We start from the raw sequence: 25,439 nt of genomic DNA, 5'->3' as shown, positions 1-25,439 counted from the left end.
GCTAATTAGCAACTTTTACTGTTATTTACTAGATGCTTTTACTATTCACATGGCCTTAGGATTAACATTTCGCGATCTCATAATATGTTAGTTATACATCAGTGGCGGAGTCAGAACTTAAATAGTCCCCTAGTTGATGAAAATCCCAAGTTGATCGGAAAAAAACCTTCGAGCTAATTTTCTTTTCCATCTACCTTCCTCTCTCTCTTGTATTTCTAGATGCAGTTCGAAGGTCCATGGCAGCAAATGCGATAACATCAATATCTGTCCGATCCAACTACGGCGTATTTGTAGAAATTTTCCTCCAAATGGAGAACGCAATCAAAGGATGCTGGGCATCTGCATTCACCGCCGTATTTACTTCCCGATTTACCCTGGTGGTCGGTGGGAAACTTCCGTAGGACCGGCGGTTCTCCAACCTTTGTAGCTACTAGGATTATCATTTTTTTATATGTTCTTCCTCCTCAATATCGTCGGACCCAAGTTAAAGCTCGGATAGATTAATAAGTGGCTCTGCCTTTACTCAATAAAGGGTTGTTAGCTCACAAGCTTTAAGCGATGGATGCCAACTGATATGGTATATTCTATAAGGAGGAGCAAGAGATTGATTGGAATGAAAAAGATGATCCCCAATAGCTGGAGACGAGATTCATATGAGAAAACATAAGTAAACGAGCTTCTGCTTGAGCTTCCAAAGATAAAGGTACATGAACAGCCATTTGATCCTTATCAAAGTTTGCATGATATGGTTTATTATAAAATAGGAGGAATGTTTGAATGTCTAGATTTGTGCATTGGATGCTCTTTTCAAATACAAGATACCTCTGATAATTTCTTATGAAGAAGGGTCAACGGTTTGACTATTCTTAATTAGTGCAATAGTTTTTTTACAATATAAGTGTTTAAATTTAGTTTTATTAATTTTAGAGGTAGACATTTAATTTAGATACACTTTTATGCTTGAATTATTAATGATGTTAGGCCGCAATACATTAGAATCTGACGTTATACTTTCACCAATTTAGATCATGACTTTTTACGAAGAAAGTCACGATGGTTAATCTCTTGCAATGATCAATGAGGGATTTATTATCCATTTACATATTTATACCTTCAAATTTACTTTGATAGATGAATAATAGGGTAGATGCCTTTAGTTACCTCCATGATTAATCATCGAAAAAAACTTAAAGTTTATATCTATAAAAATAATTTAAAGTACAATATATGATGTTTCTAAATTTAATTGTATATTTTAAAAAAGCATTTATATAAATTATTATGTTTAAAAAATTGATTACTGTTTTAGTAAGTTTATTTTGTCACTTATTTCATCGGAATGATTTGTGCCATTTTAAAAATTTATTTTGATTATTTAGCTCACTTTAGAGGAGTTTGTTGTCGGTGGAAACATTTCGACTCGAGGCCGAAGCGGCGATGCTCGACCTCGAACGCAAGACGCCTAGCTAGAGAATCAAACAGCGCGGTGAGTGGCGATGCAAGGTCACCTCCCTCACCCCCACCATCATCACCACCTCCAACAACAGCTAGCCGCTCTACTCTCCGCTGCCCTTCCCCAGTCCTCCGCCTCCTCCTCCTCTTCCTCCTCCTCCGCTGCTCCCGGGGCCGTAGGCGAGGTCGCCGGCTCTTCGTCTTCCTCGTCTCAGGCGACGCCTGAAGGGCAGATCGATAGAGCCGGTGACGATTCACGGATTGCTGCTATTGAGTCCCTTCAGCGCATCATCCTTTATCCTGCCAATGGGATCGTCATCTCCCACTCGTCTCATTTTCTTTCCCAGGGCTTGGGTCAACTTCTTTCTGACAAGTAAGCCCTTTTCCCCTCTCCTACTGCCTCCCTCAAACCGTAAAACAGTCATTTAGCTCATCCTTATTCGTTCTGTAATTGGCATAATTGGAATATTGAAACTGTTGTAATATGGGACGATTCTTTTTCTATGAATTTCTCTGTACTTTCTCCGTGAAAGCTGTCAAGTATGTTTGTTGTCTATGAAGATAATGGAAATACTTCTATTTGAACAAATTTTACGTATGTGTATGTTATACCGTCAAAGTTATCTTTCAGGTCTTTCGCTGTGAGGCGAGCCGCCGCGATTACCTATGGATCTCTTTGTTCTGTTCTGGTTTCAACTTCAGTTGGTTCAAATGGTGTCCCAAATCATGGTCTGGCATTGGCTGACAGATTCATGGCTTGGGCTCTCCCCCTTCTCGGTGACAACGGTGTTGCGAATGGTTCCGAGCAATTGGCATTGGAGAGCCTGAAAGAGTTCCTTAATGCTGGGGATGCTAATAGCATAGAACACTTTGTCCCGATGATCCTCAAAGCATGTCAAGAGCTTCTTGAGGATGAGAGGACCTCCCTTAGCTTACTCCATAAGCTCCTTGGTCTTCTTACTTTGATTTCTTTGAAATTTGGGAACTGCTTCCAGCCACATTTTGCTGACATTGTTGACTTGCTTTTGGGGTGGGCTTTCATGCCTGACCTCTCTAAATCTGGTAGAATGATAATCATGAACAGCTTCTTGCAATTCCAGAAGCATTGGCTGTGCAATTTACCATTTTCGCTAGGGTTGCTATCAAAATTTTTAGGCGATATTGAAGTTCTTATTCAGGATATCAGTACTGAAGTTGGCAGTCAATTTGGGAGGTTGCTTGCTCTTTTTTCCTGTTTCTCAACAATTCTACAAGTTATATCTTCAGCCAAGACAGAAATCCAAGCACTTGAGGAGGTGAAAGAAACCTTGGAGAGCATGGCTCCTCGATTACTTAGGTGTATGGCAATTTTTGGTAGGAAATTTGGGTTGACAAAATGGATGGGAGAATCTTGGAGATGTTTGATTCTTCTGGCAGAAATTCTTGAAGAAAGGTTCTCTAACTCCTATCCAATTGCTGTTGACATTTTTTTCCAGAGTTTGATGAACATTCCATCCTTGCAGGTTAATGCATTGATTAAGACTAATTTGCAACTGTTATCTAGACAAAAGTTGGCATTAGTTCCTTCCTCTGTGAGGACTCTATTACAATTTTTTTCCCCATTCTCGCAGTTGCGCCTGCATCCAAATCACCTTGTAGTTGCAAGCTGTGCTTCAACTTACCTTTTTTTTCTTCAACATGGGTCTGATGCTGTTGTTATTGAAGCTATTACCTCATTGATTGAAGAGTTAGAGTTGTCAAAAATTGTGCTTGGAAAAATTAAAGGGTATTTTGGTGATACCAATGAGCTTCTATTGAATTTTCTCCCAGATGACCAAGTGAAACTAGAATTAGGTTCTAGCAAGGCCTATTCAGAAAATGAATTGATTACCTTAATAAAGTTTGATCTAAATGCATTGTTAAGTTCTGTTGCTTGTTCTTCTTCTGAGATTTTGGAAGATCAGGTTGTCATCAACACACACAGATATGAGCGATCAAAGAAGCTAGCGTCTTTGATTTTAGAGAAGCTTAATCCTTTTGAACCTCCCTTTGAAAGTTTCTCTGAGTTGCAATTCCTTATTATTAAAATATTGAAAAAGTTAAGTGGGGCTGAAATTTTAAGTAACTTTACAATTTTGCAAGCTTCTTGGGAGAAGGAATCTAGTAATTCTGACAAAAATTATCAAATAAGCCATCAAGCAAAGAAGGATGCTGTTACTGAATATAAAAAGAAATATACTAACTGCATTGTTAGGGCACTTGGCATTAATTTACCTCTTTCTGTGAAGCTGGAAGCCCTTGATTGGATCAGCGCATTTAGCTGGATGGTTGCAACTATGGATAAGAATTCATTATTGTTATCAATACGTGATCCATATGCAAATGATAGTGTTGGTAGTGATTTACTTGATGTAATTTTTGATGCAGCATATGTGAGGGAATCTAAGGTGAGATCTCTTGTGGCATCTGTCTTGGAAGTTCTTCTATTGGCAAGGCTAATTGATCATGCAGATTTTCACTTTGTCTCAGAGCTTGTGCTGGATAAACTCGGCGATCCAGATGTATCCGTGAAAAATGCATTTGCCAGAATACTTCCTGTTGTGCTACCTTTGACAATATATTCGTGTGGTCTGAATGGTAGAACTAGGTTTTATGATTTGCTAATGAATTCTACTGTCAAGAACTATAACTTGACTTGGAAGAGTGTATTTGCCTTGAAGCATTCTCCAAGAAAGCTACATTCACATCAATTTGTCTCAATTATGAGTTACATATCACAGAGATGGAAGGTGCCTCTATCTTCTTGGATCCAAAGATTAATATTTAGTTGTGACTGTAAAAAAGAGCTACTTTCTAGTAAGGAGGAAAGAGTCAGAGAGCCTCTTGATGCTGACACATGGAATCATGGCAAGGCTGAAGAATCTGTGTTTGATAAAATATGCCCAGTCAATAACATAGCTGCTGTTTGGTGGTCAATCCATGAAGCTGCTAGACATTGTGTTGCTCTTCGTCTACGAACTAACCTCGGTGGTCCCACCCAGACTTTTGCAGATTTAGAGCGTATGCTTTTAGACATACCTAATGTACTTTTGCTAGATGCAGAACAAAGTGACAGCAAGTACATAGCACAATCCAATGCTCACCTGCTACCAATGCGTTTGCTTCTGGATTTTGTTGAAGCTTTGAAGAAAAATATTTACAATGCCTATGAAGGTTCTTTCATTTTTCCTCCTTGTACTCGGCAAAGTTCCATGTTCTTCCGAGCAAATAAGAAAGTTTGTGAGGAATGGTTTTCGCGAATATGTGAACCTATGATGAATTGTGGGCTGGCATTGCATTGCCATGATGCTACTATCCAATACTGCTTCTTACGGTTGCAGGATCTCAGAAATTTAGCTGCATCAGTTTTGTTGGAGAAACCTCGAGGGTCCTCACTATCTGAAAGTGTCCATATCCGAAACAGAATCACAGGAGATGTCTTGAAGGTTGTCCGTTATGCATCATTGGCCTTGTGTAGGAATTATGAACCGGAGGCTTTGAGTGGCCTCCAGAAATGGGTTGCGGTACAATTTTCTACCTTGTTTAAAGAAGACAAACAGATTATTCAAGGTGTAACTGGAACCTTTGGGTACTTATCATGGATAACTGGACTCATGTATCAAGCTCAAGGTCAGTATGAAAAGGCGGCTGCATTTTTTTCTCACATGCTTCAGTCTGAAGTTGCATTAACTCTTTTAGGTTCTGATGGTATACAGTTTATTATTTCACGTGTAATTGAGTGTTATACATCAGTCTCTGATTGGAATTCTCTAGAAAACTGGCTCACTGAATTACAGTCACTCCGTGCTATGCATGCTGGGAAAGCTTATTCTGGAGCCCTAACTACAGCTGGTAATGAAGTAAATGCTGTTCATGCCTTGGCACGATTTGATCTTGGAGATTTTCAAGCAGCTTGGTCCTATCTAGATTTGACACCGAAAAGTAGCTGTGAGATTGCTCTTGATCCTAAGATTGCTTTAGAGAGGAGTGAGCAGATGCTTCTGAGATCAATGCTTAAAGGGGATGGATCAATTCATAAATTCAAGGAAGAACTAGAAAAGGCAAAGTTGATGCTGGATGAAGCATTGTCTGTTGTTCCTCTTGATGGATTGCCTCAGGCAGCAGCTTGTGCCATCCAACTTCATTGCATCCATGCTTTCGAAGAAGGTACAAGATCAAATAGCCAAGATTATGAAAAAAAACTGCCATCAGTTTTGGAGTCCTTTCATCAAGTTCTTTCATCTCCAATCAGCAGAGTTTATCAAGATTGTGGTTTGTGGATCAAAATTTTTAGAATTTACCGAACTCTGATGCCAACTTCTTTAACTACGTTGTTTCTCTGTCAGCAGTTGATTGCTGTGGGTCGAAAGAAGAACAACTTTATGTTAGCAGACCGCATGATTCAATACCTTAAAGATCATATTTGGATGAGTTCTGAAGGGATACATACTGATCTTGCTCTGACTATGCAGTATGAGGATATCTTACTCAAATATGCAAAAGAAAATCATGAAATGGCTATGTTGGATATGTGTTCTTTGATCAGCAGTAATACATTGTCTGCCTCAGCTATATCTTCGGAAACTTGTAGGATTCTAAGGGCCAAGGCATGTTTGAAACTCTCAAATTGGCTACGACAAGGTTCCCCTAATCATGATTTCAAAAATGTTCTTCTGAAAATACGTCAACTACTGCTTACCAATAGCGAATGCACATTATTTATGGGAACTGATTTGACTGACAGCGGCATAAACCCTGAGTGGGATTATAATAAAGTTATTGATGAGTTAGTTGGTACAACCAGAAAAATGTCATGTAATATCTGTCCCACTATGGGTAAGGTCTGGCTCTCTTATGCTTCTTGGTGTTTTCAACAAGCTGAGGGTTCCCCTCTGGTCGATGGGACTGTTCTTCAATCCTGTTCTTCGTCTTCTGTTCTTTGTCCAGAAATTTCTCCATATAGATGCAAAATGACTGAAGTGGAAACATGCAAGGTAGAAGCTACAGTTAGGAGGATTCTCAGTGATATTAATACATATTCTGCTGATGATTTGGATGAAGAAAGATCAAATCTCTCTAATCTCCAAGAAAAGGAGGCTCATATAAGTTCATTGGTTGAGCAAGCCATATATATAATGCAGGCTGCAGCTGGAGCACCTGGATCTGAGTCATATAATGGTGAATGCCCTTCTGCTGCTGTATCTTCTCAGCTGCAAGTGCTTTTGCTCGATAAAAAAGGTGGGATGAGGAAACATGATGCCTTGCCTTTGATCAATGAGTTGGTTAGCATTTGGTGGTCTGTGAGGGAAAGGCGGACCTCATTATATGGGCATGCTGCACATTGCTATTTGAAGTACCTTTCATATTCTTCCAAATATTTAGCCTTTTCTCCTAACAATGTTCTAAATAACGAAAAGAAGAAGAGCTGCACCCTTAGGGCAATGCTCTATATCCTTCACATTGTCATGAATTATGGATATGAATTAAGGGAGACTTTACCGCATGACCTTGCTATAGTTCCTCTGGCTCCATTGCAGGTCCCTTGCTTTAAAGTCTTTATATATATATTTTTTATCCAATGATTCCTGATAACTTATTATTGTTATTTCATTTATAGGAAGTCATTCCTCAACTCTTTGCTCATTTAAGTTCTCATCCTAAACAACATGTCAGAAAGCAATTGGAGGGACTTTTAATGATGCTAGCAAAGTCATATCCTTGGTCTATAGTATACCCCACACTAGTTGATATGAATGCTAATGAAGGGAAACCACTGGAGGAGCTGCAACAGATACATGACTGCTTGGTAATACACCTTTCCTAACAATTATATGTTTTTTTTTTCACCTTTCTCTTACATGCATATGCATAATTGGAGTTCATTTGCCAAAATGATTGATGAATGAAGTTTTAGTCCAGTTTCCTACTCTCTGACTAGGTTTCATTGAATGCAGTTTAAGCTTTATCCAAAATTAGTTCAAGACGTTCAGCTGGTAATAAATGAGATGGGGATGATAACTATTTTGTGGGAGGAGCTTTGGTTGAGCACACTTCAGGATCTTCATACAGGTAACACCTATTAATGCTTTTGCAGGCAATTCAATTTCTTTATTGTTTAACTCATTTATTTTACATTTGTTTTCACAGCTTAATTCTCTGAAAGCATATATGACTGTTTGCTGTCGAACTTTTGAATTCATATCTTTGCTTTACCTTTTCTGCTTGCAAAAGATGCTATAGATTTCCTTTGGTCAAACCATGGGCATGAATTTAAATGATGCATTATATGCCAACTAGATAGTGAAAAAACATTAGCATCCTTATTTTCATATCATCAAACAATTTTTGCTATACATTAACATTATTTTGGGTGTTGTTGCTCTCTTTATGTAACAATAGTTTTGCTAGATGTATAAGCTTCTTAGTATTTTCAGGTTAAATGAGAAAAATAAAATAGAAGACCTAATTTGGCCGTCCTGACCTGTCCGCCTAGCTACCTGACCTGCATGAACTGTCCAAACTAACTAACCCAATTGGATCACTCAGCTTGACCGACCAACCATATCACACAACTTGATCGTCACTGGACTGCTTGGTCATTCCTCTCAGCTTGATTAACCAGCCTAGAGTGATCAAATTGTTAGTTAGTTTTCCAAATTGATTGACCTACATGAATGAGAGTGAAGATTGGAGGACTAAGAGATGTTTATTGATAGTGCAAAGGGCTTGTGGATGAGCAAGAAAAATAATTTTTGCTCTTTTTCAAGGGAATTCATTTTCTTCAAAAAAACCTATTACCAAAAGAAAAATTTTCATTGACCAAACTGGCTTTTGTTAACCATGATTTACTCTATTGCACCAAATGTTGGAAAATCTAAAAAAATATTTTCATTGGAAAATATTTTCTAGGGAACAAACCGAGCCTAAGTTTCTAAGTTGATAATTTTGTAGAAATGTTTTCGTAGAAGTAAATATGATTTGGTTCATTTTCTTATTTGTATTTTAATTTATCTCTTAGATTGATTAATTCCTTTTAGGTATAACATATTTCTTTCTTTGAATAATTTACATATATTTCTAATTTAGTTAGATTAGTGCATTTAAATGGGGACCCTAATTCCCAATCCCCTATTAAACAGCATGTTCTTTTCACAAAGTAGAGAATGATTGTAATTCCATTTGAGCCTTAACCTTTGAGGAGCATAATATATTTTATTATATTTTCACCCGACTGCGCAATTGCTTGACCAGGTAGCCGTGAAATCGTGGCCATGTGGTTGAGTGGCTGCCTAACTGTGAAATTGTAGCCATGTGGTCAAGTGGTTGCTCGGCCGACATTTCGTGGCTAGCTCTTCATGACCGCTTGCTTCCAAAATCATGGCGAGCGACCACCTGGCCATGATTTTGTGGAAATCATGGCTAGCTTGGCTACTTGGCCATGATTTCATGGTCGCCTGTTCGAGTGACTGTCAATTGGTTTGGTTCAAGTGGACAAGGCGGTGGAAGGCAGGGGGAGGGCAGAGGGGTATTTTGGAAAATCGGTGCGGATTTAGGAATTTGAAAAGTAGGGTGAGTGATTTGGGTATTTGGGAACTCATGTGCATGGTTCAATAACTTGCTAAAGAAAATTTGGAACATAACACGTACAACAAGGCAACTAGTTACTTAGAAAGCAAACATTATATTGGTTTGGATGAGTTTATCAATTATCTATTATGGAAGCACATGACCTTTGATAACCTTTTGTTGACATTATTTGGATAAATGGTGTTTTAAATATTAAGAATCTGAGGAGAACCAATTTTTGACTTCATAATCATAAAACACGATTTTGAACTCAAAACTTAGAATATAATAAAATCTAATTCTTGTTTTAGTTTTATTATATCCATAATATATTGATCTGTTCTTCGATATGGTAGTTTGATAACAAATCTCAGCTTTCTCTTTGCAATTGTAGATATTTAAGAATGTTTCTAACTAGTCCTATAAACCTAGATGTAATACGGCGCATCAATACGTTAAAAGTGGAAGCAGCAAGAGTTGCTGAGAATCCAACACTCAGTGATGCTGAAAAGAGCAAGATAAATGCAGCTAAATACTCAGCTATGATGGCTCCAGTTGTTGTGGCATTAGAGCGCCGTTTGGCATCAACATCTCGTGAACCAAGAACATCTAATGAGCTTTGGTTCCGTCAAGAGTACTTTGAGCAACTGAAATCAGCCACATTAAGTTTCAAAACCCCCCCTAAATCTTCAGCAGCTCTAGGTGATGTTTGGCGACCTTTTGATACTATCGCCACATCTTTAGCAACTCATCATCGGAAATCATGTGTATCTTTAATTGATGTGGCTCCATGTCTGGCATCTCTTTCGTCTTCTGATGTTCCAATGCCTGGTTTTGAGAAGCAAATATCAATGTTTGATACCTCAGGAAGCTCTACAATTGACAATGCAGGAATTATTACAATTTGTTCCTTTGGCGAACAGGTAACAATTTTATCAACCAAAACCAAACCTAAGAAGCTGATTTTAAAAGGTTCAGATGGTCAAATGTACACTTATCTTCTTAAAGGGCGTGAGGATCTACGTCTGGATGCCCGAATCATGCAGCTGTTGCAGGCAATTAATAATTGTTTGTCATCCTGTGATGATACTCGTGGTCGTGAGCTCACTATTCGTTATTACTCTGTAACTCCTATTAGTGGCCGTGCAGGGTTAATCCAGTGGATAGATAATATAACCAGCATATATAGTGTTTACAAGACATGGCAGATAAACACTCAGATGGTTCAGATTTCTGCAGCTGATGCTGGCAATGTGAGCAATTTACCGGCTGTTCCTCGCCCTAGTGATATGTTCTATGGAAAAATTATACCCGCACTCAAAGAAAAAGGCATAAGAAGAGTAATCTCACGAAGGGATTGGCCTCTTGAAGTGAAAAGAAAGGTCTTTTTGGAGCTTACAAAAGAGACTCCAAAACAACTACTATGGCAGGAATTATGGTGTGCCAGTGAGGGTTTCAAAGCATTTAGTACAAAGGCTAAAAGGTACTTCGATACTTGATTCTACAAGATGGTGCCGAAATTCTTCTTTCTTCAAGTTTTTGCAGTCATCAATTTCCTGCATGTAATTGTTTAATAGATGAGACTTCTTTGTCAATTTCATCTAATGTTGAGCAACATTATGCTTACACAATTGGTAAAAAAATTCAGAACCATGAAATAATGAATGAATATCTTGTGAACTATTAGGGGCCAAAGAATTATGAGAGCAGGCTCCGACAATTACTTAACTGAGCTGGTTGCCCATGTCTAAAAATAAATAAACTTAGAACATGTATTTTGCAATTTTTTTGGAAGGACCACGAGTAAAGGCATCTGAGGCAAGTAAGCAATAACTTTACTATATTTTTCCCATTTATCTCTTATTCCATCATTGACACTTCATGAGGTTCCTGAAGTGTTGAAATTCAATTTTTTGCCTTCTAGCGACATATGGACTATAGTCCTGTACAATTGTTAAATTTGTTATCAAATCAACTTTGTTACCCACTGATTGCAATGAAGGACTATTGATGTAATTAACTCGTCATTTTGCTAATATTACTTTGGTGTCATTCATGTATACCATGGTTAATCTGCAATGAACATCTCTTTTGATTGTATAATTAGCCTTTGAAATTCATTACGTTATGCTATACGTGTGCTTGTGAACAAGGTTTGAAATCTTCTTCAAAGTTGGGGTTTGGATCCATGAGAATGTATCCTGCCATTCTGGGAATGCTGCATTGTGCTGGAGGCACTAAGGAGAAGGAAGAGGAGAAGATTAAGAAGAAGAGGAAAGGGGAGAAGAGGGGGTGAGCTCGGTCAATGAGACCTATGTGCTGTATTGGGCTTGCCGACACACTGTGCCTCAGGCACCAAGGAGAGGGAAGAGGAGGAAAGGAGTTAAGTTGTTTACCTTCAAAAACCTTAGTTGAGGGAGGAACAAAGTCCAAGTCGAAGTCATGGTGTTGTCACTCACGAAGGAATGAATTTGGAGTAAAGAATCGCGGAGGGAGGAAATAACTTGTTGCTGTTGCTTGTGGTGGAGGAAGAAACTTGTTGTGGTTGCCAGTCATTACCTTCTGCGCTCACAGAGGAAGAAACATGGATCGGGAAGCCATTGAGGAATGAATGGATGCGAATGGGCATGGATCGGGAAGCTGTTGAGGAATGAATGGATGCGAATGGGCATGGATCGTGTTTCTATAGGATCTTGCATGCCGGTTGGCAGGGAGACTGGTAAATTTTGCTGGTGCTGACTGGCATATAATATTTTTTGAGACCGTGCTTGTGATACTATACAACTAAAAAGGTGTTGTGGTAAGTATCATTACCTTTAAGGAACTTGCTTTCAGGTCAATGAGTTAGTTGATTAAGGCAGTCGCACTTGAGGACCAGTTCCCTTATCCTAGTTCTATTTTGACAACTGATGATTGGTGTTCTCTAGATTATCTATGGTTGAACACATTGTTACATATCATGTGCAAATTGCTAGTAATTTATTGATACCTGATTGACATTTCCCCAATGATGAACTCATGTGGCTTAATTGATTGATGCAATCAACTGATCCAATCAACAATAAAGCTTAGCTGATTAGAATGTACTAAAACTATGTGTTATTTTCGTTTGCAAGTTGGTGTCTTAAATCTGTTCATTCAGATGATTACCACTATAATCATGAAATTTATATACTCTGAGTTGCAGGTTCTCTGGAAGCATAGCAGCCATGAGTATAGTTGGCTACATTCTAGGTCTTGGGGATAGACATTTGGATAATATTCTTATGGACTTTTCTACTGGAGAAATTGTCCATATAGATTATAATATATGTTTCGACAAGGGAAGGAGGTTAAAGGTTCCTGAGATTGTCCCTTTTCGCCTTACTCAGATAATTGAAACTGCTTTAGGGTTGACTGGCACAGAAGGTACCTTCAGGTCTAACTGTGAGGCGGTCATGAAGGTTCTCCAGAAGAACAAAGATATAATACTTATGTTACTGGAAGTTTTTATTTGGGACCCATTGGTAGAGTGGACACGGGGAGATATCCATGATGAAGCTGCGATAGGTGGTGAAGAAAAAAAGGGAATGGAGATGGCTGTCAGCCTTAGTCTGTTTGCCTCAAGGGTTCAAGAGATGCGTGTTCCTCTGCAGGTAATCCTCTCAAAGAAGGATAGTAGATGCCTTTATAAAACTTGCTCCAGTGTTTTCAGAAAACTTAAATGTTAACACAAAGATTAATATTTACCTAACTTGTTTGATGAGATAATGAAACAGTTGTTTGTTTGTATTTTGAAGAACCAAGCATATTCATCTCCTGACATCCCTGTCTTGACAAAGAGAGTACTATAGAACTTGTCATCAGAAAATCCCTAAAACCTAGTCCCTGTGCTAGTCATCTCGGCGTTTGAGATGGAAAAAGAATATCTCAAATGACCTAAGACTTGCTTATGCCTTATACTGAAATTATCCCAATGCCTATTTTAGTTTAGTTAGTATAATCTTTTCATGTTCATCTCTGCATTTTACTAACCTTATCTTAAGTGGCTTTGTATTAAGTCTACCATTTAACTTTGTTCCTTCCAACTGAAGACATAGTGAAAATGATCTTAAATGTTTTTCTGAATATTTTAGGAGCATCATGATCATCTGGTGGCTACATTACCATTTGTTGAATCAGCTCTGAAGGTATGATGTTAATTGCTCTTATGTTATGTATGCACATTATGTGTGATTTGCTAACACATCTCAGAATTCATGTCAAATATACTCAGGCATTCTTGGATTCGTTAAATCAATATGAAGTAATATCTACCATCTTTTATCATGCTGACAAAGAGAGAACGAGTCTCATGCAGCATGAGGCATCTGCAAAGTTAGTGGTCACTGAAGCCACTTCTATATGTGAAACATCCAGGACAACTTTTGAAGTCCAGGCCCATGAATTTGCTCAAGCAAAAGCTATGGCTGCTGAGAAAGCCCAAGAGGCATCTCTCTGGATTGATCAGCATGGAGGGGTGCTTGATGCTCTACGAAGTGGCACGATTCCAGATGCAAACAGTCTACTAATGGTACGTGGCACAGAAGAGGCATTTTCTCTTGTTTCTGCTGTTGTCATCTCTGGAGTTCCACTAACAATTGTTCCAGAGCCGACACAAGCACAATGTCTTGATTTGGATAAGGAAGTTTCCCATCTAATCCATGAGTTAGACAGTGGACTTTCTTGTGCAATTGAAGCACTAAACGAGTATGCATTGGTACTGAATAAAGTTCTCCCTCTTAGCTACATTGCAAGCAGCCCAGTGCATGGTTGGGCACAAGTGCTGCAGTTGTCAGTAAGCAGCCTGTCATCTGAAGCCCTTTTACTTTCTAATAATCATGCGGCTGAGCTTATTGCCAAGAGCAAAGGAGAAGGCTTTGATTCTGTTAAACAGCAGCATCAAGAACTCCTTCATAAAGCGGAAATATGTGCTATAGAGATAGAAAAAAATGCTGCTGAGCGTTCAGTGCTCATGGAATCAATTGGGGCAGATACTGCAGCAAAATCAAAGGAGCGCCTTCTGTCGTTCTTCACAAAGTTTATGCAGGCTGTCAGTTTCCGAAGGAATGAAGATGACAAGTTCAAAACTCTTCCAGGCCAAAGCAAATATGATGGATCAAAAGTTGCTAAATCTCAGGAGGATCTTGATGAGAAGAAAATGAAGGCATTTTCTGTTCTATGTATGGCTGTGATTGATTTATATAAGGATATCAAAACAAATATGACCTATTTTTCTGATAAATTCGCCGAAAGGAGAACTGCAGTTGGTTCACAAGCTGACACTGGAACTGCTTTTATCAGATTCGAGGAGCAGATTGAGAAAAGTGTACTGGTAGCAGGCTTTGTTAGTGAAGTTCAAGAACTCATTCGAATTGTTTTACCATTTACTGATACTACAGCGGAAAATACAACTGTAGCATTTTCGCAAAACTGGGCTTCTATTTATCAGGCTTGTCTGCAATCAAGTAATCAGTTGCTCGAGCAAATTACCGGAACTCTTCTTCCAGAGATTATTAGATCTGCTGTCACTTACAATTCAGAAACAATGGAAGCTTTTGGATTACTTTCTCAGATCCGTGGTTCCATTGATACATCACTAGAGAAGCTTCTCGAGGTTGAACTGGAGAGGGCATCCTTGTTGGAGCTAGAAAAGAGTTATTTTATGAAGGTTGGACTGATTACAGAGCAGCAGTTAGCTCTTGGAGAGGCAGCTCTAAGTGGACGTGATAATTTGTCCTGGGAAGAAGCTGAAGAGATAGCCTCTCAAGAAGAAGCTTGTAGATCACAGTTAGACCAACTTCATCAAAGTTGGAACCAGAAAGATACACGGAGTTCCTCTCTTAAGAAGCTGGAAGTCAATATTATAAATTCTTTGAGTTCTTCCCAGCAGTATTTTACATCTTTGATGAACACTGAAGAGGAAGGTTATCTGCATGCTAGAAGAAGCAAAGCTCTTTTGGCTTCACTTGAAAAGCCCTTTGCTGAGCTTGAATCAGTCGATCTTGATCTGGTTTCACATGGTGCTATTCCTGTAAATTCAGATGGCTCCACCTACAACCTAGCTGATTCTGTGATATCTGGCTCGGCAATATCTGAATCGGTGTGGGATTTTACATTCTTGTTGAGGGATCATGCTTTTTTTATTTGGAAAATTAGTATTATGGACTCGATTCTGGACATGTGCTTTCATGAGATTTCATCTTCTCTCGACAGTAATGTTGGTTTTGATCAACTTTATAAATCTTTGAAAAAGAAGCTAGAGATTCATTTGCAAGATCGGATTTATCGTTATTTAATTGGAAGAGTTGCACCTGCTTTTGTTACAGAATTAACTAAACAAACTGAACATTTGCAGCACATGGTGGAAGCAAGAAGAGAATTTATGTCTGATCAAGCAAAGAAAGATTCAGGATCTGTAAGGAAAATTAGCCTCATGCTTGAGCAATACTGCAATGCGCATGAGACTGCTAGGGCTGCCCAGTCAGCAGTTTCTCTCATGACAAGACAGGAGAATGAGCTAACTGAGGCCCTTGCAGAGACTGTTCTTGAAATTGCACAAATGGAATGGCTTCATGATTTGGCATCACCATATCTACTGAAAACTAAGATTTCTTCAGAAAAGTTTCTTGGTGCTGATAAATTGTATCCATTAATTTTAGATATTAGCCGGCCAAAATTATTGGAAAAGCTACAGTCTTCTATGTCCTTGGTAGCACGATCACTAGAATGCTTACAAGCTTGTGAAAGGACATCAGCATCTGCTGAAGGGCAGCTGGAGAGAGCCATGGCATGGGCTTGTGCTGGTTCAACGGCTATTGGAACTGGCTCTACATCCAAGACTTCAGGAATTCCTGCAGAGTTCCATGATCATCTAATACGCAGAAGACAATTGCTTTGGGCGGTTCAAGAACAGGCAAGTGATATCATAAAGATCTGCAATTCTGTGATGGAGTTTGAAGCATCGAGAGATGGACTTTTCTGGATACCTGGCGAAAAAACTTCTGGGCGAACAACTGCAGATGGAAGAACTTGGCAGCAAGCTTACTTGAATACGCTGACCAGATTAGATGTTTCTTACCATTCTTTTAACTGTGAGTTTGCAAATCATTGTCCTTTGCCTAATATACAAATTATAGAGCTCATGGTGTAAGCATTTGGTTTTTATTTTGCAATCAGGTGCCGAACAAGAATGGAAGATGGCTGAAAGTAACATGGAAGCTTCTGCTAATGTCTTGTTTGCTGCAACCAGTGAGCTCCGCATTACCTCTGTAAAGGCAAATTCTGCTTCAGGTGCGTGAAGATTTACTGTGGAAGTTGAACTGTGATATTGGTCTCGCACTGATTTCAAAGAAATTCTGAAATACTCTTTCATATTAATAGATGACCTGCATAAGATCGTTGCTGTTATGATTGAGCACACAATTGGGGCAAATGCAGCTTTATCTTCCTTTATCCATATTTCCAGAAGCCATACTGCTTTGACATCTGAATGTGGTTCCATGTTGGAGGAGGTATGAGATCTGAGAGCAACAACCAGAGTAAATTTTGTCTCGCTGAATGAAATGTGTTTTTTGATGGGCAAAAATCAAAAGGGCACCCATTATTTAACAAATCGTTAGATGGGTGTCCCTTTTTCAATTAACATCAAATGGATGCTCCATTTAAAGTAAACTTTCCGAAATATCCCTGGACCGAATTTTAAGGTTTAGGTTGTAGTAGGTAGTTGCCACATTGTAGCAGCTACTTGCTAGCTTCTACACAGCCGATTGTAATCAGATAATATTTATTTGCAATATAGTGGGTGTCATGGAGTTCTCTTAGTTTGTTTTACTCATTGAAATATTATTTTAACTATGTTATCACACTCTAATAAGTAAAATCAACATAAGATAATGATACTGTTGTAGAAATTGACACTAGCTACTACACGTTATAACAACTATCTATTAGTTTCTACACAATCGATCATGATCAGATAATATTCATTTGAAATGTAGTAGTGGGTGTCATGGAGTCCTCTTAGTTTGTTTTGCTCATTGAAATGTTGTTTTAATCAGGTTATTACTCTTCAATAAGCAAATCAATATAAGATAATGACATTGTTGTAGAAATTAGCAACCAGCTGCTACATGTTGTAGCAACTACCTGCTAGCTTCTACACAGTCGATTATGTTTAGATAATGTTCATTTAAAATGTAGTGGGTGTCATGGAGTCCTCTTAGTTTGTTTTGTTCATTGAAATGTTGTTTTAACTATGTTATCATTCTCAAATAAGCAAAATCAACATAAAATAATGACACTGTTGTAGAAGCTAGCAATCAGCTGCTACATGTTGTAGTAGCTACTACTAGCGTTTACACAGTGGTATTTAGATAATGTTCATTTTACCTAAAGTGGGTGTTATGGAGTACCCTTCGTTTGTTTTGTAATTTAAAATGTTATTTTAATTAGGTTGTTACCTTCAATTAAGCAAAATCAACATAAGATAATAATATTGTTGTAGCAGCTAGCAACTAACTGCTACATGTTGTAATGTTACAACATAAATTTTAAAATCAGGTCTAGGGGTATTTCGGGTAGTTTACTTTAATTGGGGCGTTCATTTGACTTTAATTGGGAAAGGGACACCCATCTGACGATTTGTCAAATGATGGGCACCCTTTTGATTTTTGCCCTTGTTTGATTATACTGAGTTGGTAATTTCTTCTATTTTCTTACTTTCTAGGTTTAACTGATATTAGTGAAATAAGTTCAAAGACATGAGCAAGTCTGTTGAAGACAATCCTTCTAGAAAACTTGTTGTGTTAAGTTTTTTAGTCAAATAAACTATTTCCTATGTTAGATTGGTCTTATTACTAAGGGGAGTTCTATTCAATAGGATCAATTCCAATTATCTTCTTCCATAAGGTATTGCAGCCACTAACCCTTTCGCTTGCTGTTACTATTCCCAATGTTGATGCCCTCCCACTTGCCTCCATGTTATCAAACCCACCTTATCCTCCATCTTGTACTCACTGCCTAGGCCTTCTGTACCTTTGCATCACCATTGCCCACAAGTTAGTTGTGTGAGCCCCTCACATCCATGTACATATATTGTTGTGCGAACTAACCAAAATCATGCTTTTCACATCCACATTTTGCTGCTGAGCCAGTCTAGATGGTGCCTGTGGCATCTGCATCTTGCTGTGCAAGCCAATCTAGAACCATGCTTCTTTGCTTGACATCCACACATGTGCCTCCAACATGTCTTTAGTTGGCACTGACAGATTCTATGACTTAATATGAGTCAGTTCCAAGAGATTTCTTTGATTATATTCTTCCAATAACAATCACCTCAAATTCTTTCAACAAAACGATGATCTTGTTTTGGAGCACTAATGTTCTTTCAAAACCTTATTTTGTCTTGATGGTGCAACATTCCCATAGCTTGTGCAGGTAACAATTCAAGTCTTTTGCGCCCACGTGCCTTATATTTTTACAAGTGGGTCATCAACTCTCCCCCTCTTATGGCCAGTTTTTTAAAAAATGATCATTGTTTCCCAACTTCTTACAGCTATATCCAAATCTGAGTTAATCATTAGCCGTTTGAGTCAAAAAAAAAAAAAAAAAGCTCACAACAGTAGGCATCATTTTTTTATTACTTCTCTGCACTTGATTTCACCATAACAATTTGCCTTCCGTTTTCCAACATATGATTTTCTCTACAAGAAGAATATAATAACATGGTATGACTCATGTATCTTGTCGGAGCATGGTGATTTTCTATATAATTTGAAGGTGGCCTCAATTATGATATAGCCATATAGGACATCCTTGCTTGAGGGAGTCTTTTGATATTGAAGAGCTTTTAGACTAATAACCTTGATATGTAAACCGAAGAAATTAGCCAACCACACTTACAATAATGAGATGTAAGGTCTAGTGATTGTTAGATAATCAACTTACTGAGCTACAATTTGTGATATTTCTCTAGATTAGGTGATTCACTCCCTTGACCTCGTATTAGTTTGATATTTGAGTATCAATGACCTAGAACCTACCATGTCAACTTCTTTAAGCACATCAAGAACATGGAGATGTAGATGTTTTTGCTTGACTGAGCTACCTTAATGCCTAGAAAATACTTTGAATCAACCCTATAGCAACAATTTCATCTCCAGTGATGATAATAATATCTTTATAAATAATGAGAAAATTATGCTTCTTACACTGAGAGGTAATATGATAAATTAAGTAGTTCAATACTAATAGAACACCAAGTACAACTCAACTCAACGAAGAGAAAAAATATAATTAATTGAAAGATTATAATATATGGGATTATTACCCTTTTTATACACTCATATACAACATGTTCTTTGTAAAAACACAATCCAGTTTAATTTGACTGCCTTATTTATCTAATTGAGTTTCTTTAAACTTGTTTATTAAAAATCTTAGTCAGCTTAAGCTTTTTACTAACTTAACTATATTTATAGTTTAGTTAAAATATTGATTTAATAAATAAAGCATACTATTTTCTCATTTTTGTAAAATATATTATAAATAATATGAAGAAGAGCTTTTCCACAATGATAAAGTTGTTGTGTGACTTGGTGGTCATGGGTTTAAGTTGCGGAAACAATCTCTTATAATATAGGATAAGGTTGCGTATAATAGATCCTTCCCCGGGACCCCACATTGACGGGAGCTTCATACACCAGATTACCATTTTATATTATAAATAATATAAAAACATAAAATTTATAAGATATTCATCACATTTGTATACTTGAATATAAAATTTTGAAAAATAAGCTTATATCAAACTTTATGCAAATTAATAATTAAGTTCATCCATAATTATTGACGAGCTTTTTTCATGAATGCTAATAAGCTGAGCTCACTAGAGTTTTTATTTACTTTATTTTTAAATATCAAAGAAATATAAAAGAGCTCTTACCAATCCAAGTATTGAGCTTGTTCATGTTCATTACAACCTTCTTATGCCAAAAATCTCTAAGAATCTTTTTAAATAACTTTTAAAAATAATTAAATTTTAAACATCTAAAATTTTGAAATGGAATTTTAAAGAGTTTATAAAACCCGTTGCCATTACAAAAGACACTCTTTATCATACTGGATAAAACTAGAATTGAACTTACTATCCATGCTACAGTGTGAGGTTATTCACTTCTTATCATACCAAAATGGATAAAAGTAGAGTTGAACTTACTATACATGCTATGGTGCTATGGTGATTCATTTCTTATCGTACCAAAATGGATAAAAGTAGAGTTGAACTTACTATCCATGGTATGGTGATTGTTTTAATCCAGACTTTTGTCAGTTTACATGTAAAGCCATGCTCCTTTGACTGACCAAGGAGGTTGTTCCATAAACACCTCATCATGATTACCGTTAGGAAAAACTTTCTTGATATCTAGTTGATATAATAGCCATTGAAATAATGGTCAAGGTGAGGAAAAAAATAATTAAAGCAAATCTTAATCACAAAATAAATGTGTCCATGTAATCAGCAACATCTGATAGTATAATTTTGAGTTGTAAGCTCGTCCCTAATTCAATAAGAGATATTCCAATAGTGAACTTAAATTTGAAGGAAGAATGATTAGTTCTTACTTTTCATTAGGGTGAAATACTTCCATTTCATCTTTCATTGCCTATCTGTAACCCCTGATTAATATAACATATGAGATAGTACTGAGAGAAAATTGAATCCAAACTCAAGGAATAAATGAAATCAGATTACTATGATGACAAAGTGGAATAAGATATGTTATAAAAAAGAAGACGGCATACAATGCAGTTGTGAGTACATATTCAGGAGGGAGGAATCATAAGGTTCAAGAACATGAGCAGAAGTGGAGAGTAAGTCCAACTGTCTATTCATGGTGGTGATGCAAGAGAGAATGCTGCCAATACTGCTGATGGAAGAGAGGCTTTTGGTGGTGGCATTGCAGAGGAATCGCCTGACACCAAATAAAAAAAAATCATTAATCTACATATTCCCTTTCTGCCTATATATATTATATCAGATAAATGTAATTACATATAGAGCCTTGGATGAGTGTTAGGGAGTCAATAATTTTTCATAATCTTAAAATAAAGAAAAGTTTGTATGTACTGGAAATACATTTTAAATTGTTATGATCCATATGCACCATATTCTTCTGGTTATTTTTCACATTCTGTAGTAATTATGTTACAGGTCTTGGCTATAACGGAAGGTTTGGAAGATGTTTATATCTTGGGGAAGGAGGCAGCTACAGCACATGGTGCTCTTATGGCAGATCTTTCTAAGGTTTTTCTCTTCTGATTGATGTATCTGAAAATCAATGTTATTTATGAAATGATATATTTCTCATATTGTCTCCGTTAAGAGTTTTTTAGGGTTATCTACTCGGTATGAAACTATGAAGCCAGTGTCATATATCTTTTTTTTTTTCAGGCACACTCAATCATTTTTCCTCTCGAAGCTTCACTTTCAGCTGATTTGGCTGCTGTGGCTGATACATCATTGAAAGATAAGGAAAATAATAAAGAGATATCTCTTGTTCGTGGGCAATCACTGTACCAAACTTATATTTTCAGACTTCGTGAAGCTTATCAATCTTTGGCTCCTTTGGTTCTTTCATTAACCAACCATGTAAAGGAGCTTCATTCCACACTGACCAAACTTGCACGTGTTTCCAATCTCCATGCAGGAAATCTTCATAAAGTAATTCTCAAGTTATAACTTCTTGCACTTAAGAATGTTGTTGGCCAACTTTAGTTGTTCTTTCCTTTTGATTTTGAAGTCATCCAGATTTCATTTACAAATACAAGGATTTCTGCTTTTACTTGATCATTTAGCTTGATATAGATCTCTAAAGTTTGAATGAGCAAATCGTTCTGCTCAATCATGGTAATTGTGGTTTTTATTGCAATATTGAGAAGACCAATGGACATACATTTGCATAAACATAGATGTACTACTGGGCCTATACCAATTTCTTAGAATAATTATCTAAAACAACCAACTAGATCATTGATAATATAGATACTCTTGTGCACAAACATTACTCTTGTGAATTATTTTGTTTGTAGGCTCTTGAAGGTCTTGGAGAAAGTCAAATCTCAAGATCTCAAAATCTTTCTATATCTGGTTCTGAACCCTCGAATAATGTGATTTTATTAAATGAGAGTGGAGGGTTTCTTGAGAGCAGTGGAGAAATTGTTGAGAACTTAGTTACAAATGGCGGATTCCTCCATGATGAAGGATGGATATCTGCCCCAGATCACACATACACCAGTAGCCAAAGCTCCAGTATCATCTTAAGTGGAAGTAGCACCTTTGAGAAGTCAGACCATGTGGAACAGTGCTTTCATAGCAATACTACTGGAGAGGACACCAGCATTAGTATTTCTGATAAAATTACTGAGGGATTTGAAACCATATCTGTTGATTCTGAGAATCAAGAGTCTAAGTATATATCACAAGATGTTGCCATTGGTTTGTCTTCAATAGCACCATCAGACCTAGATGAAAGCATACAAACCCTGTCTTTATCTACTAAGACGGTACTTGACAACTTGGGAATTTCATCTGAGATAGGGAAGGGAAAATCTGAAGTAGTGAAAGAGTTGATGGGTGATAATGAAGATAACTCCAAGCTAGTCGACGGACGTGGTGAAATTCTTGTTGATTCTTCATTCCCTGGTGTTGCAAACCAGAAAACAAGGGGTAAAATTCGTGACCATATGAATGTGTTTTAGTTGTCTTTAGTTCATTGTAATATTAAAATTAGTTCTGCCACGTGACATTTTGCCATTTTCTCTTATCCATCTACAAATGTGCATTTGCTCTTAACTTTTTCACTTCAAGCTTAAAATCTGTATTTTTTATTACAAGTTTGTCATAAATGTTATTCACTCAAAATTGGGATGTTTAGTGAATAAATCTGCTAGTTCACCGACCAAATTTACAAAGGCTACTTGGATTTCATGAATAACCTGCTTCTCTTTGACAGAATAGGATGGATTCAAAACTATGAAATGTAACCTGACCACTACAAATTGACTGCATGTATTGGAAATTGTGTTACTGAACTCCATTTAATATTTTGTGGAGAACAACTTTATGCAAATTTGATTTGACAGCCTCAGTTAAACACTTGTACTTTCACAAGAAATGTGATTACGTTAAATCAATACCCTATACCCAAATCATGTTCTGGGGAATATATTTTTATGAGTAGTTGGCATTTGACATTTTTTGGTTGTTCATTTCGTTATTCACCTTTCTTTCTTGGCATGTTCTGTTCTTCCATCCTTTTTTGTATAGGATGATTGGCCAGAGAATGCCATGGTTCACTACATTATATTGTGCTTGACTTTCTGCTTTTAGGTAAGAACGCTTATGCTCTGACAGTCTTGAAGCAAGTTGAATTAAAAATAGATGGAAAGAGTCTTGATGACAGGTATATGCTTTTCATGATCGTCTTCTTAAAGATTTAATAACCTGCTTTCTAATGAATCTTGAATTGTTTTGCAGGTCTTCAGAAGTTTCAGAGCAAGTAGATTACCTTATTAAGCAAGCAACAAACATTGACAACTTGTGTAACATGTATGAAGGTTGGACACCGTGGATATGATCATCTGAGCATGATATTTGATTATATACTAAGAGGTAACATGTCATTCATATGAATATCTTCAAACTTAAGTTCTTCAACATACCATCCTGGAAAAAGTATCATCTTGCGTTGAAGGAATATATTTTGCCGCTTCCCGTTAAAACTCCTATGATAGTTCTCAGCATGTATGCTGCATTATGAGGTTATTCCCTGCTATTAGTATATAAACTGTGATATCTGAGCCTTGAGTAGACAAATGAATGCAAAAATATATATTTATTATGTGCTTAGCCTCAAATGGCCTCTCATTCATTTCATAGTTATTGGAGCAGTGGTCTTCCTGTAATAGCAAGGAGAAAAGGCCAATAAACTGAAGAGCATAATTTTCTGCCAACTTTCTGGCCAGCTAAGGTGACTTCTTTTGCTTAGTTTATGACATAATATACAAATTTAATTTCTCTAAAATGATTATAATTTGTTACAATGGAATGATCAGCCTTCTCATTACAAGAAATTTCAAGTTTGTTAAATATAAATCTTATTTTTGTTGTTTCTCTTGTTACAGGGATAAGTGAATGATATATGTGATGTGTCCCTAATTTCTGTAGTTTGGAAACTTCATGGATAAGGAGGAAAATCTGCACTCTTGTAGGGAGCTATTCAATTTCAAGGTTCCATGCTGAAATGGCCAATCTATTGGGATCAACCATTGACCTCTCAAGTCTAATGCGGCACAACCTTTCAGTTTGCCATTTAAAATGCAATACGCAAAGGTCCCTACAAGTTGCTGAATCCCAAGTACCGCTACCAGATGAAGCTGCTATGAAAACTGATAAGCTTCAAATCTCCTGGATGGACCTCTCTACTGCATTATGTGACACCTGTGTTCTTGCTGTGGTCTCTACTGGTTGTCTAGAGCTGAATCCTAGCATGGATGGCTGAATTGGCAGTGCTGTAAAAGAAAGTTCTTGTCGCATTTTCAAAGAAGTTTCAACCCAGCTAGATGCAGCAAACCGTCCAAGCTGAATCTTTTCAGCTTGTCGAAATTAAACCAGGCAAGACGGGTTACAGTCAGCCATCTCTGCCTGTGCCTTGAACTGAGGCTGTTGTTTTCCAAATTTGGTATCTGTTTCAGTTCTCAGATTGGAGTGGTTGATTAAGCATACCAATGAGCTTGCATATATGCACACAAATCTCTCTTCGATTCGACTCCAAGCCATGATCTGAATGCCTTACCTGAAATTCCTGTAATGCATAAGAAAAGCCTATGATTGTAGGCATCCATGTTAAACAATTAGAAGGAGAAACTTGTGTAGTTGTCATGATAGGAATTGGATTGCCTAGTTTCAAATAATGTTTGCCAATTGCGATATCATCAAATTTCTGAAAAGTACGTCCCTCTCATTATTTAAGTGCTTATTATATGTCATAAACGCCTACTACATGTCTCAATTATGCATGATTTCATAGAAAGAATGGCCATTATTTTGCTCGGTTGTAAAAATTAGTCTTTTGTGAAGGGATTCACTTCAACTTCTAAATCAATTAACGATGGATTAATTGCTAAACGCACAGTGTATTTTATGGTTTCCAATGAATTTAAAATTTCAAAACTAACATCTACTACGTAAAACCATGTAAGAAATCTGTTAGAATTTTATGCTTGAGTTCCCTATTTGGAAGAAAATTTTTGCAAATAAGTCGTAGAATTTTATCAGGGAACTATTGCTCCGGGGACAAATCATCTCTTTATCCATGCCATCC

At 37.2% G+C, this 25,439-nt stretch overlaps 1 protein-coding gene across 2 annotated transcripts; it reads left to right on the top strand.

Moving 5' to 3' along the window:
* Positions 1-1,436: 1,436 nt before the first annotated feature.
* LOC141837962 (uncharacterized) lies at positions 1,437-25,093 on the top strand. 2 transcript variants are annotated; one of them, XM_074725335.1, is made up of 17 exons: positions 1,437-1,825; positions 2,084-7,007; positions 7,088-7,276; positions 7,425-7,539; positions 9,469-10,519; positions 12,224-12,671; positions 13,152-13,205; positions 13,292-16,148; positions 16,234-16,347; positions 16,438-16,568; positions 21,269-21,361; positions 21,509-21,778; positions 22,147-22,783; positions 23,447-23,519; positions 23,594-23,728; positions 24,008-24,086; positions 24,241-25,093. In XM_074725335.1, exons 1-15 carry the CDS (start codon positions 1,497-1,499, stop codon positions 23,691-23,693), a joined length of 11,385 nt encoding a protein of 3,794 aa, XP_074581436.1. In that variant the 5' UTR covers positions 1,437-1,496; the 3' UTR covers positions 23,694-23,728; positions 24,008-24,086; positions 24,241-25,093. The 2 variants fall into 2 exon arrangements, with proteins under 2 accessions (XP_074581436.1, XP_074581437.1); XM_074725336.1 differs by having other exon boundaries at positions 23,996-24,086.
* Positions 25,094-25,439: the final 346 nt, after the last annotated feature.

The sequence above is a fragment of the Curcuma longa genome, chromosome 11 (genome assembly GCF_044706935.1).
Source record: "Curcuma longa cultivar G26 ecotype Majalengka, Jawa Barat chromosome 11, ITB_CL_G26_1.1, whole genome shotgun sequence".
Taxonomy (NCBI): domain Eukaryota; kingdom Viridiplantae; phylum Streptophyta; class Magnoliopsida; order Zingiberales; family Zingiberaceae; genus Curcuma; species Curcuma longa.
Note: the sequence above shows the minus strand (reverse complement) of the source record. Positions and strands in the feature narration are given on the sequence as shown.